The sequence below is a fragment of the Delphinapterus leucas genome, chromosome 19, assembly GCF_059928025.1.
Source record: "Delphinapterus leucas isolate spDelLeu-1000000601 "Yukka" chromosome 19, BTC_Dleu_Yukka2, whole genome shotgun sequence".
Classification (NCBI taxonomy): domain Eukaryota; kingdom Metazoa; phylum Chordata; class Mammalia; order Artiodactyla; family Monodontidae; genus Delphinapterus; species Delphinapterus leucas.
In genome coordinates this window covers 43,250,629-43,269,275 of record NC_143147.1, presented here as the reverse complement: position 1 = coordinate 43,269,275, position 18,647 = coordinate 43,250,629, and the positions used below count along the sequence as shown (strand labels likewise).

General features: G+C 36.4%; 1 protein-coding gene across 3 annotated transcripts in view; it reads right to left on the bottom strand.

Annotated features, from left to right (window-relative positions):
• USP32 (ubiquitin specific peptidase 32) overlaps window positions 1-18,647 on the bottom strand; it is a 205,304-nt gene that overhangs the window by 95,283 nt on the left and 91,374 nt on the right. For all 3 annotated transcript variants that reach the window (XM_022552654.3, XM_022552655.2, XM_089900979.1), the window contains exon 3: window positions 2,384-2,489. In XM_022552654.3, the coding sequence (XP_022408362.2) occupies window positions 2,384-2,489 (106 nt within the window). The remainder of the gene's footprint in view (window positions 1-2,383; window positions 2,490-18,647) is intronic.

Below are 18,647 nucleotides of genomic sequence, written 5' to 3'. Positions count from 1 at the left end.
AGAAGCAGTAAGAGGGCAGCTTAGAAAAGGAAGAAAGAAGAGAGAAAGACCAGCATCCAATGGGCAAGGGTAAAATTCTAGGGATTTTTAGAGCAAAACGTCATACTCTTTAATATAAACACCTTCCTAAACTCCCCCTGGAAATTTTTCTTCTTTTTTTTTTCTTCTTTCAAAGTTTATTTTGGCCTCAATGTTTTTCACACGTTTAACTGTAGGTACATATGTGTGTATATAAACAATCACTTTGAGAAAACAGTAAAAGTTAACAATTTATTGATTGCCCGCTAGTTCTTGATACTTGCCAGGTGCTTTACATACATTTTTTCTTCTGAGTTTTACAATGAAAGATTTTGGTGGATGTTGCTTTCATCCTTGTATTGATGAAAAACAGGGGCTCAGAAGATCAAGGAAGAGGCTCAGAGTCATACATATAGTAATTGGTCAAGCTAGCTTTTTTGCTCTTGGTCTTTCTCCCATGTTTTGCTCTGAGAATCATTAATTATGATAATAGTCAAATTATACTACTGAATTCCTACTATGTGCCAGACATTGGGGTCAGAGTGTCAGGGATAGAGCAATTCTAGCTGAGTCCTCCCATGTTGTCACTTAAATTTTAACTGTCATCTGACATTTCCCTCTCGTCTCCCCTGGAAAATTTTCAATAAAATTTACATTGTTTACTAATATTCTTGTTAAGAGCAGATTTGCCTTGGGGGAGCTCAAAGAAAAGAATGAGGAAACATAAGACATTATAAGTAATCAAATGAATGAATTAAAAATTAAGTAAATAAATGCATATCCTAGGAAACACAGATGGACAATGAATGATCAACTAAGGTTGTCTTCCCTTTCACATTTAGAGGGTAAATGATGCCATCTCATTGTAATATAAAATTTCCCTGCTTAGTAGAACTTAAAGGTGCCATCCTCTTCTGGGCTTACATAATTCACCTAATAAAATTCATCTCTGAAGTTAAAAGTAAAACCATTATAAATAATTAAACCTTTTACCAAGAATTTGTATAAAGTATTATCAAGTGAACTTCTGGTTGTATTTGTGAAGTAAGGCAAGAATAGATTGCTAAATCTATGTCTTCAGAATTATTTTTTAAAAATCAGCTTTACTAAGATATAAGGCACGTTCCATAAAATTCACTCTTTTAAAGTGTGCAATTCAGTGTTTTTTAATATATTTACACAGCTGTGCAATCATCACCACTATCTAATTACAGAACATTTTCACCCAAAAGAAACCCCATACTCATTGGCAGTAAGCTCTCCATTTCCCTTTCCCCCTAGCCTCTGGCAACCACTAATCTATATTCTGTCTCTATAAATTTGCCTAATCTGGACATGTCATATGATTGGAACCACATAATGTGTGTTCTATTTTGACTGGCATTTATCACTTAGCATAACGTTTTCAGGTTCATCTATGTTGTAGCATGTATCTGTTGGAGGAGAGCAGAATTTGTTGCCCCCAAATACGTCACTTTGGCTTGACAATTATTTTGAGCTTAAAGGCAATCAAAACCCAGCAGATTCAGAAATGCTCATTACCTCCCCATCAACAGCCTAAATTTATATCGGAAAAAAGGCCTATACCAGAAAGAGAGTTATTATCAGAGATACTTTTTTACCTAAGAAACTAGTATAACAGGGCAACCTTTGTTCTCCAAACATCTCTGCCTTCCTGTGAATGGACTCCCTTCCTCTTGTACCCTCAGATCCCTATCCCTTTCCTTAGCTCAGAATGTTATATAAGCCTCAATTACCTGGCTGCCCTTTGGGTCTCATATTTTTATGGGGCTCCTGTATGTACATACAAAATTTGTTTGGTTTTCTCCTGTTAATCTGTCTTATATCAACTTAATTAGGGAAATTTTTCCCGCTCTTACGCAGTACTTTATTTCTTCTTATTGTTGAGTAATATTCTATTGTTGGTTATATCACGTTTTGTTTATGCTGAATGCATCAGTTGATGGGCAGGGTTGTTACCATTTTGTAACCATTATGAATAGTGCTGTTAGGAACTTTTTTTTTTTTAATGAATATATGTTTCCAGTTTTCTTGGGTATATACCTAGGAATGAAATTGTGGGATCATATGAAAACTCAGTGATTAACAGTTTGAGAAACTGCCAGTTTTCCAAAGTGGCTTCATTATCTATCTTACACTTACATGGTATCTAACTGTAATTTGAATTTACACTTCCCAAATAACTACTTATGTTTAACATTTTTTCAAGTGCTTACTGGCTACTTGTATATCTTCTTTGGAGAAACATCACTTCAAATCCTTTGACTGTCATCAAAATTTTGTGGTAGATTATTCTGTACACAGATGTAGTATTTTAACATTTTGAGATAATAAAAGTACTCACATTTTGCTTTCTCTTCATCTCTGCCTCTTGTAAGAAGGACAAGTCCAACTATTAAGTTATTGAAGTGCAGGCCTTTGGATGTTCCACCAAAAGAACAATAAATCACCTAGGAGAAAATGAATGATACAGTCAACTATAGACATTTCAATTGTCAAGGAATGTGAGGCTGACATCACCTTTAACAAATCTTATCTCCATCTCCAAATAAGGTCCTGGTAAATTTTAGTGCAATGATATTGTTTTTCCCTCTTCTTCCTCCCTTACACCTTGTTATGGCACTCAGCCAAGAATATACTGTACTTATCCTAAAGTACATATATCACTGGCTCACACACTGAATTTTCTTTCTCTTGGGAGTCCTCATCAAGGTCCAAAAAGATAAGTTCCTCCCCTTCAATAGTCCCAATAATGTGATAAGGATTTCATGCAATTAGACAACTTCCTTCAACCTCTGTTAAACATATATACATAATTTTGATTTGAAAGATCAACATTCTCTAAGTGAATGTTCAGAAATACAGTGGCAATTATACTGCAATGTATAAATGTACCTAATTAACATGTTGTACACCTTAAATTTATACAAAGTTATATGTCAAATATATTCAAATTTTAAGTAAAAAAAAGAAAATACAGAAAGACATTTTTATACTCTTAGAATTGAGTATTATGGTAATCAGAAATAAAGAAGAAAAGCTATTCATAAGAAAGGGACAGTAACAGCAATCACATAAATTCATTTATTCAACAATTCTGTGTTGAGTGCCTAGTGTGATACAACAAACATATATTTGGTCTTCCTCCAGGTTCCTGACACAAGAGCTTCTAAAATCTTTGGAATTCCCAGAGTGATACAGGTGAAAGGAGCATCTTTTGTTATTGATAATACCCCTTTAAACCATACCTGAATTTATGCTAATAAGGTGACTCTTGGTGAGTCCTTACAAAGCCTCAGAATGGGAGCTGGTAGTCAGAGGAACTAATGATGTGATTAGAGGGTTAGAACTTTCAGCCCCACTTCCCAAAGTCAGGGAAAGGGAGAGGAGCTGAAGATTGAGCTAATCACCAATGGCAAGTGACTTAATCATTCATGCCTATGTAATGGAACTTCTATAAGAACCCCTAAACTACGGGTTTATTGGTGAACACATCAAGGTGCAAGAAGGTTGGAACATCCAGAAAGGACAAGAAAGTACTGTGCACCATCGCCCTCCTAACTGCCCCCCCGCCATCCCATGCATCTTTTTGCATTTGGCTGTTCCTGAGTTATATCCTTTATAATAAACTGGTGATATTAAATAAAATGCCTCCCTGAGTTCTGTGGGCCATTCTAGCAAATTACTGAATCCCAGAAGGGGAACATGGGAACCCTCGACTTATAGCTGATTGGTCAGAAGTACAGGACGTCGGGGACCTGCGATTGGCAACTTCTGAAGTGGGGGGCAGACCTGTGGGGTCTGCACTAACTCTGGATAGTTAGTATCAGAACTGAATTGAATTGTAGGACACCCAGTTGGTGTTCAGAGAGTTGGAGAACTAATTGATGTGGGAAAAAAACTCCACACATTTGGCATCGGCAAGTGCTGTGTTGTTTAAAAAAGAAAAAGGAAAAAAACCCGACCTAGTATCTGCCATGCAGAATTTGTCATTGAAATACACGATTAAAGATAATTCAAGGAATAAAACTTAAATGGTCAACATATGAAAATACATATTCATTAAATGATATTTATAAATATATTTAATAATACTCTGACAGCTGATGCCAAAAACTGTGTGTTTAGTGCCACTGAGAGCAAAAACTAGCATAGGGAGATGGCCTCAAATCAGAATATATAAAACATAAAAAGAACATAAGAAGTATACTTCATAGAATAACTATTTTTAGTTAGCCCCTGCATAACCAGAGGAAGGTAACAGAAAACCCCCTCTATCCCTGATTTTTAAAGCCCCAGACCTTTAAAAATCCCCTACCATTGGGGGAAAGGCAGAATCACTGAGAAAGTCTTGCCCTCCAAGATCCAGAGACATAATGACCCCCTAGAACTGAGACAGAAATAGGACAACAGAGAATGTCCCCCGGCCCCTGGTACCCCTCACCCACCTCCGCCACTGTGCTAGCAAACACTGAGGATAGAGTATGGAGAGAGATCTTCTCTGTGGTACAGTAACAAAGAGAAAATAAAATCAAAAGTTAAAGATAGAGGGGCTTCCCTGGTGGCGCAGTGGTTGAGAGTCCACCTGCCGATGCAGGAGACACGGGTTCGTGCCCCGGTTAGGGAAGATCCCACGTGCCGTGGAGGGGCTGGGCCCATGAGCCATGGCCGCTGAGCCTGCGTGTCTGGAGCCTGTGCTCCGCAACGGGAGAGGCCACAACAGTGAGAGGCCCACGTACCGCAAAAAAATAAATAAATAAATAAATAAATAAAATATATATTTGATATGTTTCAATCTCCTTACAATTATCCTTAGTGATGATCAATTTCCCCATTTTTGCCCATCCCTTTGTAGAGGGAGACTCTTTGAATTGGCTCCTGAATCCCTTCTAATATGACTCTAAGTAGTGTCTTACACCTTCCTTACTTTCTGGTATGACAAGATGGTCTAAGCTCATTTTATAAATTCCCTGACCCAGACCTAGAATCAGACATTTTTCCAAACAGCCTTGTTCTTTCAAATGGGAAGTTGTATTTAGAGATCACAATCAGGATACTAGTGGTGCTTATTGCCTGGGTATTAGTGACTGTTTCTCAAACTTCTCAGTGGACAGATCTAGGAAAGTAAAACACATCATGAATTTATACTAATACTCCCATATACATGCAATCTTTTCCATTTCACCTCCAACTAATCATTACATTTTGATATCGACTGAATGTTTCAATATTAATAATGTTTCTATGTTCCTTTCTAGAGGACATCACTGAACTAAGGTAACATGGAAGTAGGATAACAAGAAGATAATTCTAAGCAGTAACTTCAAAAGGGAATCTGAGAGCATAAAGCATGAGAATACTAGGCCTAGATATTTGTAGAAAAGACTTCTGATGCTCTCACAAAGGTAGTTCTCCTTTCTTTGGGGACATAAGGCATGGAGACATTTCCTCATGCTTCTTGCAGCTGAATAGGGCTGTATGACTACTTCTGGCCAAAAGGTTATGGATAGAAATGACAGACACCACTTCTGGGCCATGCACCTAATTGCACAAGACCTCTCCCTAGCATGACTTCCATTACTTCACTACTGATTTATAGATGCTCTTTCTGATAGTAAGTGCCAAAGATTTGACACTGCCAAACAAAAACACTAATTCAAAAAGATACATGTACCCCAATGTTCATAGCATTATTTACAATAGCCAAGATATGGAAGCAACCTAAGTATCCATTAACAGATGAATGCATAAAGAAGATGTGGGGTGCGTGTGTGTACACATACATATACACAACGGAATACTACTCGGTCATAAAATAGAATGAAATTTTGCCATCTGCAACAACATGGATGGACTTGGAGGGTATTATGCTAAGTGAAATAAGTCAGAGAAAGACAAATATGGTACGATATCATATGTGGAATCTAAAACAAACAAACAAACAAATACGTAGTGAATACAGCAAAAAAGAAACAGACTCACAGATATAGAGAACAAACTAGTGGTTACCAGCAAGGAGGAGAAAGAGGGGAGGGGCAAGACAGGGGTAAAGGATTAAGAGATGAAAACTACTATGTATAAAATAAATAAGCTACAAGGATATATTGTACAATACAGGGAATACAGCCAATATTTTATAATAACTATAAATGGAATAAAACCTTTAAAAATTGTGAATCACTATTTCGTACACCTGAAACATATATATATATATGTACAACAACTATACCACACACAAAAAAAATTCATTAAAAGAAAAAGACCCACTAAAATGTGCAATATTGTCTTGTGAATGAGTAACAAATTGAAAATAAACATTTTGGCTTCAGTGCAGGGAAAAAGGGGGGAAAAATTGACACTGCCTGTAAAGCTGAACCAACAAAAAGAGCTATCATGGAGAGTCACCCAACTCCATCAACAGGATTTTTATGACTGAAAAATAACCTTATGTTATTTGGAGTGATGAAAAACTTTGGAAATAGATAGTGGTGATGACTGGACACAACATAACATGGTGAATGAAATTACTGCCACTGAAACGTGTACTTAAAAATAGTTAAAATGGTAAATTTTATGTTATAAATATTTTACCACAATTAAAACATACTAAAAATAAACAAACAAACATGGGAGAACTTCTACTTAGAACCTGTTTATCACTATCAACTAATAATAAACATCTGATTATACCTGATTGTTCAGCACAAATGTTCTCCTTGTTTGTTTAGAAAAGATTTTTAAAATAGACAATTAATGCCTTAACCTATTAAGTTATTGTTAGAAAGCAGCTTTGAATTTTGTTTCCCACTTTAAAACACCTGTCTTGTTCCAGCCCCAAAGCTTAAAACACCAAAAGTGGAAACACCACTTTTCTGAAACATCAATTTTAGGAAAACAATTATGATTTCTGTGGGGAAATGAACATTGTGGGGAGAAAGGTACAGAGGATTTCATCTGTATAGAAAATGCTTTTATTCTGCTTTATTTCTTTACATTTTTGGTAGATCTTAAATACTGCAATAAATCCTTTAGTGCCTCATACGTTACAGACAGCAAATATTTTTTGAATTATTGAGTGCACTTAAGAAAATAGACATTTCAGGGACCTCCCTGGTGGTCCAGTGGTTAAGAATCTGCCTTCCAATGCAGGGGGCGCGCTCTAGAGCCTGTACGCCATAACTAGAGAGCCCACGTGCTGCAACTACTGAGCCAGCGTGCTCTGGAGCCTGTGCCACAACTAGAGAGAAGCCCATGCTCTGCAACAAAGAGTCCAAGCACCGCAATGAAAGACCCCATGTGCCACAACTAAGACCCAATGCAGCCAAATTAATTAATTAAAATAATAAAAAAGAAAATAGACATTTCACTCCACCATCCAGGTTTGTTGGCAGCTAGAGTCCCATTCTGACCAACCTACCGGCAATCTTCCCCATTAAATGTTATCAACCGTAAGAAATTTAGGAGTAGATTCATGGGACACATTAATGATTAAAATACATAGGATCCTAGACAATTCTGAAGTTCCTGAACTCCATTTCATTCTTCTGAATGTGAGTCCATTGTAATGTTAAAACCAGACACAGTAGTAGTCTAAGATTTCTATTTTCTTGTATTCCTTATAACCAACCATTTATTTAAGGAAACTTAAGTGATTCTCTGCTCCTTAGGATCAAAAAAACTAATAACATATACCCTTCTGTTAATGTTATCTTAAAGGAAAGCTGAAGAGAATAAATTATACAAAGTACAGTCATTTGAGAGTTTTAAAAGATGGGCAATTTTTTCACTTTGTATGTTTTGCTTATTATCTGCCTCTCCTGACAAAAATGTAAGCCACATGAGGGACAGGGATTTTATCTGATTGTTTACTGCTTTTCAGCACTCACTATTCCTTTTTATATAAATGATGTTAGAAAAATACATTTTTAAAGATAATTATAATAGATAATCATTTGTTTACTCCTTAAGTAGGGCATTTTAGATCAAATTTATACAGATATCGCTTGTTTTTACTTAAATGATTTTGAATCTTATATAGAAATCTTAGCAAAATTAATTTTAGACTTGGATTAATCTTATGCTTCAGATTCTCCTACAAGGATGTGATGAATGTTTAGTTTTGGAAAAACAAAGTCTATAGGAACTGGCAAAAGGTCAACTTGACATACCTTTTGTTTTACCATAATATAGTAAATAACTATTTTCAAGTGAATGAAACAATCCTTTAATCATTGAATATATCAATTCTCACATTTTTCTACTACTATTTTCAAAAAGGACTCAATTCAAATCTCTAGAAAAGTAAATTTTTATGGGTATTTCCTGGCGGTCCAGTGGTTAAGACTCCTAGCTTCCACTGCAGGGGGCCTGGGTTTGATGGGGAACTAAGACCCTGGTGGGGAACTAAGATCCTGCAAGCAGCACGTTGTGGCCAAAAATGAAAATAAAATAAAATAAGTGCTGAAAAGTGCATTTTTAGAAAATATACCTTTCCCTTTAAGAGATCACATAAGAAGTAGACCAATTTCCTCATATGCCTAACTATAAAGCTAGCCTAGAAGTTACAAAAAGTCAATTAGCTTCCATGTTACGACAAAGATCATGTTCCAGAAATTTAAAATGGTAAAGTGATCAAATTAACTAATAAGAATTAAGATAAACATGCTGACTTTATATAGGAACGTATTTGACAAGGTCTCATAATAACACATTTTAGATAATATAGTAAATTGTGGACTGAATAATAATAGTTAGGGTCATGCAAATCTGATTAAAAATTATAAACACAAAGAGTGTTGATTAAAAATTCTATACCTTCTTTGGAAAAAAAGGCTATAAAGAAGTGCCAACCTGGACTTTATATTTTATCATAACTATTAAACACTTTTTACCAGTGATTTGGATTATGACATAGAAGCCGTGTGTGTTAATTGTGCAAATGACCAAGATGGGAGGAATGGCTAATAAAATAGGTAGCAGAATATAGAATCAAATTCATCTTAGGCAGGGACACTAGGCTAAATGCAACAAGATTAAATGTAATATATTCAGAATTTTTAAAAAACTCAGTATCATACATAAGGATAGAAGAACATGATCAAGCTTGGAAATTTTAGCTAACAAAGCTATGACCTTTCTGCTTAAGCTAATACAATTTTATGCTGCATGGTAGTGATTCAAGACTTAAATATTCTCCTACTGTTCACTAATCTAATTCCATCTAGAGAGCAGCATGGGATTAACCAATATGCATATTAACTATGGTTAAGGAGCAGCAGGGGAAAAGGACTTGTTCATGTGCCTAGAAGGGAATGTTCCCATTTCCCAATTCAAATAGCTTAATTCCAACTCTGAGGGGTAGCAGATTTCCAATGGGAGTTCTAGTAGTGACAGCAAAAACTTTGGGACCATGATACCGTGCCAAAATCCCCAGTGGCTTCTAGCTCCACCCTTATCTCTAAAACCAGAAAATGAGGCTGGGACTAGGTCAGGTGAATATACAGAACTGTTTCAATGCCCCCAAATTTAAAGGGGGTAGAATGAAAAACAAAAATTTCACTGAATTCATGATATCTTATATTTTCAAGACATTAAAATATATTAGCAAGACACAAAAACTTCAACAATGTAAGAGAAATGTTACAGAGAAGGATGTTTAAGATAAAACTGACCACTTTTAAAAGTTAATAGTTACAATGGGATATTATTCAGCCATAAAAAGAAATGAAGTTGTAACACATAATACAACATGGATGAGTCCTGAAAACATTATGCAAAGGAAATAAGCTACACACAAAAAGACAAATATTGTATGATTTCACATATATGAAATATTTAGAATAGGCAAATTAATAGAGACAGAAAGTGGCTGAATTGGGGGGGGTAGGTGGCGTTATTATCACTTAATAAGCACAGAATTTCTGTTTGGGGTGATGAAGACATTTTAGATAAAGATAGTAGTGATAGTTCCATAACACTGTGAATGTAATTAATGCCACTTAAATGTATACTTGAAAATAGTTAAAACAGCAAATTATGTTATATATATTTTAACACAAACACTATTTGCTCTCTCTCAGCTCAGTAAGATCCAGCAAAGTGACTTATTTGAGGCCTGACCTACTTCACTCCTCCAGTCCAAATCTATGATGTCATGGAATTACCGAGAAAATTCAAAGATTGACTAGCAAAATCAAACAAAATCCTAACCCAAAAGTAGCCCTTAAAATAACTCACAAGCAGTTTAGTTATTAAGAAACAAGGAAATCATTCCCCACTCACAAACTATACCTTGTGGAAAGAACTGTTTGAATACAGAATGCATTTTCTCTCATAATCAATGATCAGATTTCCTTGGCTAACCGCACGAATTCTATCTAAATTATAATGTGGTTAAAATACTGAGTAATTAACAACAATAATTTAAAGAAGACTTTAAAAGTATACAACTGTGAATGTATTCATCTGTATTATGAACTAAATAAGCTTAGGCGCTAGTACAGGAAAGCAGTCATTATTTACAAATATTATTTCCAGGGAAATGTGTACACTATGTGGTAAGAAGGAAATAAAAAGACAATATGAATGTCTCAGTCCATCTCTCCTCTCTTTCCTGGTCCCACGCAGTCCCCACTGCTGAGATTATTAAGCAGACAAAAGTAAACTAAAGAAAGAATGAGCAACTGGAGTAGGGGCAGTGCACATTATCAAGTCCCTACATGCCAGAAATGTCCTTGATAATACATCTACCCAAAATCACATTCCCAGAACCGAGACCACCATTCCTCTAAAGATGGATCGATCAAGGAGGGTAATAACATGTTTGGCTATCCTTTGTTTGTGCCTTATTCTCATGAATCCAGTTCAAGTCAATAAGTAATAAGCATGAAGCTATTATCTATATGCATAACTGAATCACTTTGCTGCACACCAGAAACTAACACAACATAGTGAAGCAACTATAAGTCAATAAAATAAATTTTAAAAAAAAGAAGTAATGAGCATAGAGCACTCTTTCTGCACATATATACATTGGCTACTGGTAATAATAAACCTGGAGGGAAGTCAACAGTGAAACTAAGAGAATACCAGCAAGTTGCTGTCATATGCAGATGCTGCTTTGTAGCTACATTTAAGAATATGTTGGTTCTGGAGACTTCCCTGGTGCTCCAATGGTTGAGAGTCTGCCTTCCAATGTGTGGAACGCGGTTCAATCCCTGGTCAGGGAACTAGGATCCCACATGCCATGGGGCTGCTAGGCCTGCACGCCACAACTACTGAGCCCGTGCACCTCAAATGAAGAGCCTGTGTGCCCCAAACTACAGAGCCCGCATGCCACAACTACTGAGCCCACGTGCTCTGGAGCCCATGTGCCAAAACTAGAGAGAAGGCCACATGCCACAACGAAAGATCCCACATGCTGCAACGAAGATCCTGAGTGCCACAACTAAGACTTGACGCAGCCAAAAAAATAAATAAATAAAATAAAATGTAACATGTTTAAGAAAAAAAGAGTATGTGGGCTCAAATGCCATTTTAAAGAATGGAGATCTTTGTACCAAGATACTCTTATCTTCCTATTTCTCTCAGTAACCAAAAATACACAGCTAACAAATAAATACCATTCTGGGATATCTTATCATCAGGCAAATCTGAGAGACACCACACAAACCCAAACACACATTCATTCTAGGCAACAAAGACAAAAAAGTAGAACTACATCGAGCTACAAAGCTTCTGCACAGCAAATGAAGTCAACAACAAAATGAAAAGGCAACCTATACAATGGGAAAAAAATATTTGTAGATTATATATAAGGGGTTAATATCCAAAATATATAAAGAATTCATACAACTCAACAGCAAAGAAAAAAAAAAATCAAACAACCTGGTTTTTAAAAGGACAGAGGAACTGAATATAGACATTTTCCCAAAGACATACAAATGATCAACAGGTACATGAAAAGGTGCTCAACATCACTAATCATCAGGAAAATCAAAATCACAAGGAGGTATTACCTCACACCTGTTAGAATGGCTATCATCAAAAAGACAAGAGACACTGTTGTATGGCATATATGAAAGTTGTTAGGAGAGTAAATCGAAAGAGTTCTTATCACAAGTAAAAAAATTTTTTTTCTTTTTTATATCTATGTATGATGACAGATGTTAATGAAACTTACTGTGGTAACATTTCAAGAAATATGTAAGTCAAATCATTATGCTGTACACCTTAAACTTCAATGCTGTATGTCAATTTATATCTCAATAAAATTGGAAGAAAAAAATAAACTGTTGGTGAGGATATGGAGAAAAGGGAACACTGGTGCACTGTTGGTAGGAATGTACATTGGTGCAGCCATTATGGAAAACAGTATAGAGGTGCCCCAAAAAATTAAAAATAGAATTACCATATGATCCAGCAACTCCACTTCTGGGAATATATCCAAAGGAAATGAAAACAGGATGTCGAAGACATACATATACTCCCATTTTCAATGCAACATATATTATTCACAATAGCCAAGATATGGAAACAACTTAAGTATTCATCAATGGATGAATGAATAAAGATGTGGTATACATATACAATGGAGTATTATTTAGCCATGAGAAAAAAGAAAATCCTGCCATTTGCAACAACATGGATAAACCTTGAGGGCATTATGCTATAAGAAATAAGCCGGAAAGAGAAATAAAAATTTTGCATGGTATCACTCATACGTGGAATCTCTTTGAAAAAAAAAAAGAAAAAAAGGTCAAACTCTTAGAAACTGAGTAGAAAAGTAGCTGCCAAGGCCTGGGGGAAACAGGGAGAGGTTGGTAAAAAGGCACAAACTTCTCAGCTGTAAGATGAATAAGGAGATCTGAGGATCTAATGCACAACATGGTGACTATAGTTGATAACACTATATTATATGCCACTAATTCAAATTTGTTAAGAGAACTTAAATGTTCTTACCAAAAAAAAAAAAAGCCCAGGAGTTACATTCTGTAAACTCCAGGACAACAAAATGTTTTAGGAATCTGAAGAAACTGCTGTGACGGCAATTTTTAAAAAATAGAGTAAATATCCTAAATCATACCTTTAAGATACATCTTTAATAGGATACATCAAAAACTGGTAAGAGGGAATTCCCTGGAGGTCCAGTGGTTAGGACTCTGTGCTTCCACTGCCAGTGGCCTGGGTTTGATCCCTAGTTGGGGAGCTAAGATCTCACAAGTCAAGTGGCACAGCCAGAAAAAAAAAAAAAATCTAAAAAAGAAAAAAATGGTAAGAAAGGTCCTTCCTTCTGGGAGGGAAATTAGATGCCTGGTGGACTGGGTGGAAAGGAGATTTTTTTCATGGTCTGTTCTTTTTTAAAATTTTGAACCATGAGAATGTATCATTTGTTAAAAAGTACAGAAAGAGAATAAGAAAGAAAAAAAGACATGTATTTCCTAATTGTCCTCACAAGCCATATCATACTGACAGAGATCTAAATCAGGTAAAAAATGAAGCCATAGTCACCAGACAACACAGATTTTCAGTAGACCAAATAAGACAGTGTTGTGCATCTTATATAAAAGTAAAAGAATCGGGCTTCACTGGTGGCAAAGTGGTTGAGAGTCCGCCTGCCGATGCAGGGGACACAGGTTCATGCCCCGGTCCAGGAAGATCCCACATGCCGCGGAGCAGCTGGGCCCGTGAGCCACATGGCCGCTAAGCCTGCGCGTCCGGAGCCTGTGCTCCGCAACCGGAGAGGCCACAACAGTGAGAGGCCCGTGTACCACATTAAAAAAAAAAAAAAAAAGTAAAAGAATCAACATGACAAATAAATGTATGACCTTGCAACTGCACCTGAGTTTTCAGTGAAACATAACTGTTAACAACTCAGGAACCAAAAAGACCTGGGGTCAAATCCTAGCTCTTCTAATTAGAGTTGTATGGTCTTGAATAAATTATATAACTTCAATTTGCTAGTCTAGAAAATGGGATTAGTAATAAGAGCACCTCCGTGGTGCTATTAATAATAGCAACATTCACATGGTGTGGTGAAAATTAAATGAGATAATTTACATAAAATATTTACCCTAAGCCAGGTGCATGGTAAATAACTCCATAAATTTTAGTTATTATCATCATCCAGGGGAGGCAACACAGAACAGTAGCTAATAAGGATTTGGATACCTGGACTTGAATCCTGGATCTGCTCATTAGCTTTAATACTTGAGAAAGTAACCAAACATCCTTAAGATTCAGTATCTTTTTCTCAATCATAAAATGGTAGGAACAGGGGGCTTCCCTGGTGGTGCAGTGGTTAAGAATCCGCCTGCAACCAATTCTATAAAACACTTAGAGAAGACGTAACACCTATCCTTCTCAAACTCTTCCAAAATATAGCAGAGGGAGGAATACTCCCAAACTCATTCTACGAGGCCACCATCACTCTGATACCAAAACCAGACAAAGATGTCACAAAGAAAGAAAACTACAGGCCAATATCACTGATGAACATAGATACAAAAATCCTCAACAAAACACTGGCAAAAGAAACCAACAGCACATTAAAAGGATCATACACTATGATCAAGTTGGGTTTATTCCAGGAACGCAGGAATTGTTCAATATACGCAAATCAATCAATGTGATACACCATATTAACAAACTGAAGGAGAAAAGCCATATGATCATCTCAATAGATGCAGAGAAAGCTTTTGACAAAATTCAACACCCATTTATGATAAAAACCCTCCAGAAAGCAGGCATAGAGGGAACTTTCCTCAACATAATAAAGGCCATATATGACAAACCCACAGCCAAGATCGTCCTCAATGGTGAAAAACTGAAACCATTTCCACTAAGATCAGGAACAAGACAAGGTTGCCCACTCTCACCACTATTCTTCAACATAGTTTTGGAAGTTTTAGCCACAGCAATCAGAGAAGAAAAAGAAATAAAAGGAATCCAAATTGGAAAAGAAGAAGTAAAGCTGTCACTCTTTGCAGATGACATAATACTATACATAGAGAATCCTAAAGATGCTACCAGAAAACTACTAGAGCTAATCAACGAATTTGGTAAAGTAGCAGGATAAAAAATTAATGCACAGAAATCTCTTGCATCCCTATACACTAATGATGAAAAATCTGAAAGTGAAATTAAGAAAACACTCCCATTTACCATTGCAACAAAAAGAATAAAATATCTAGGAATAAACCTACCTAAGGAGACAAAAGACCTGTATGCAGAAAATTATAAGACACTGATGAAAGAAATTAAAGATGATACAAATAGATGGAGAGATATACCATGTTCTTGGATTGGAAGAATCAACATTGTGAAAATGACTCTACTACCCAAACCAATCTACAGATTCAATGCAATCCCTATCAAACTACCACTGGCATTTTTCACAAAACTAGAACAAAAAATTTCACAATTTGTATAGAAACACAAAAGACTCCAAATAGCCAAAGCAATCTTGAGAAAGAAAAATGGAGCTGGAGGAATCAGGCTCCTGGACTTCAGACTATACTACAAAGCTACAGTAATCAAGACAGTACGGTACTGGCACAAAAACAGAAATATAGATCAATGGAACAGAATAGAAAGCCCAGGGATAAACCCACGCACATATGGTCACCTTATCTTTGATAAAGTAGGCAAGAATATACAGTGCAGAAAAGACAGCCTGTTCAATAAGTGGTGCTGGGAAAACTGGACAGCTACATGTAAAAGAATGAAATTAGAACACTCTCTAACACCATACACAAAAATAAATTGAAAATGGATTAAAGACCTAAATGTAGGGCTAGACACCATCAAACTCTTAGAGGAAAACATAGGCAGAACACTCTATGACATAAATCACAGCAAGATCCTTTTTGACCCACCTCCTAGAGTAATGGAAATAAAAACAAAAATAAACAAATGGGACCTAAAGAAACTTAAAAGCTTTTGCACAGCAAAGGAAACCATAAACAAGACAAAAAGACAGCCCTCAGAATTGGAGAAAATATTTGCAAATGAAGCAACTGACAAAGGATTAATCTCCAAAACATACAAGCAACTCATGAAGCTCAATATCAAAAAAACAAACAACCCAATCCAAAAATGGGCAGAAGACCTAAATAGACATTTCTCCAAAGAAGATATACAGATTGCCAACAAACACATGAAAGGATGCTCAACATCATTAATTATTAGAGAAATGCAAATCAAAACTACAATGAGATATCATCTCACACCAGTCAGAATGGCCATCATCAAAAAACGTACAAACAATAAATGCTGGAGAGGGTGTGGAGAAAAGGGAACCCTCCTGCACTGTTGGTGGGAATGTAAATTGATACAGCCACTATGGAGAACAGTATGGAGGTTCCTTAAAAAACTAAATATAGAAATACCATACGATCCAGCAATCCCACTACTGGGCATATACCCTGAGAAAAACATAATTCAAAAAGAGTCATGTACCAAAATGTTCATTGCAGCTCTATTTACAATAGCCAGGACACGGAAGCAACCTAAGTGTCCATCAACAGATGAATGAATAAAGAAGATGTGGCACATATATACAATGGAATATTACTCAGCCATAAAAAGGAACAAAACTGAGTTATTTGTAGTGAGGTGGATGGATCTAGAGACTGTCATACAGAGTGAAGTAAGTCAGAAAGAGAAAAACAAATACCATATGCTAACACATATATATGGAATCTCAAAAAAAAAAAAAAAAAAAGGAAATGGTCAGAAGAACCTAGGGGCAAGATGGGAATAAAGATGCAGACCTACTAGAGAATGGACTTGAGGATACGGGGAGGGGGAAGGGTAAGCTGGGACAAAGTAAGAGAGTGGCATGGACATATATATACTACCAAACGTAAAACAGATAGCTAGTGGGAAGCAGCCACATAGCACAGGGAGATCAGCTCGATGCTTTGTGACCACCTAGAGGGGTGGGATAGGGAGGGAGGGAGGGAGGGAGATGCAAGAGGGAAGACATATGAGGACATATGTATATGTATAAGTTTGTTATAAATTAGAAATTATTCAGTTTGTTATAAAGCAGAAACTGACACACCATTGTAAAGCTTTGGTGACTTTACCAACTGTAAACTGACACACCATTTAAAAAAAAACAAAAAACTATCCACCTGCCAATGCAGGGGACACGGGTTCGAGCCCTGGTCTAGGAAGATCCCACATGCCACAGAACAGCTAAGCCCATGCACCACAACTACTGAGCCTGTGCTCTAGAGCCCGCGCGCCACAACTACTGAAGCCCACGCGCCACAACTGCGGAAGCCTGTGCAGTTAGAGCCCGTGCTCTGCAACAAAAGAAGCCACCACAATGAGAAGTCTCTGCACCTCAATGAAGAGAAGCCCCCGCTCGCCACAGCTAGAGGAAGCCTGCATGTAGCAACAAAGACCCAACACAGCTAAAAATTAATTAACTTTTTAAAAAAGTACTTAACTTTATTTTAAAAAATGGTAGTAACATTAGTACCTGTATCATGACAAATGTCATATAACTTAAATAAATAGATAAAAATTTGTGAATTCACTAGGAAAACACAATCTTTACCAAGTATTCAAAGTTACCATGCCCATTAACAGCATAATGTGGTTGTTCAAAGTACTAAATGATATATTTGCAAAGCAGCTAATAAAGCAGCTAGCATATACTATTAATAAACAACAACCAAAGTCTCTCACAGTCATACAGTATCCCTGAGGGAAAGGTTTGGTTTCAAATAAACAAATTACTTTTATTTATACCTCCTGTAACATTTGCAAACCATGTTATTATGTATAACTACGATATTGCCAATTTTGGGTTCAGTTGAAATTACCCATAGAAGGATAAAACTAACAACTTTGGCTATTATAGCATGATGCTCTCAAATGACCTAACAGAGAAACAGTCTAATAATAAGTTCAGGTAGTATCTCTTTGGAGTTCAAGGATATGAAATAAACATGCTATTATGCTTCAAATAAATAGGCTGGTGAGGGCTTAATGTGGTTCCCAGGGGTTACTGAAAAAATATTCCCGACCCTAATGAGGAAAAAAAAAAGACAATGAAAATCAGTAATGGGGACTATTTTTCAGTCCAAAAAACTTCAATACATAGCTTTCAAAATACCAGTAAAATAAGCTGCTGATCCTTTTTCAGGGCTCTCTCAGACAAACAAAAGGATTCTTAAACATTCTTGAATGACGGGCTCCAATTCTCAGGAACTAAAGGGTATCATGAGAAGTGCCCCAAACCAAACTCAATCGACTCAGTCGGAACCAGAAACCAAAGCAACTTTGCTGGAAGAAGACTGATAAATGGACAGTGGCAAACCATATTGCACTTGGGTTCCATTCTGTGACTTCTACCAACAGAAGACCTATTAACACCAGAAAACTCAAAGCTCATCAAACTATCAAGCTTTGGTGACTTTACCAACTATTTAGTATCTTGACTGTGGTGGTAGATACATGCACTCACACAGTTATAAAATTGTACAGAATTTTACACACACACACACACACACACACACACAGAGTAAAACTGGGTAAAGCGAAATAAGATCAGTGGATAACATCAGTGACAATATACTGATTGTGATTTTATG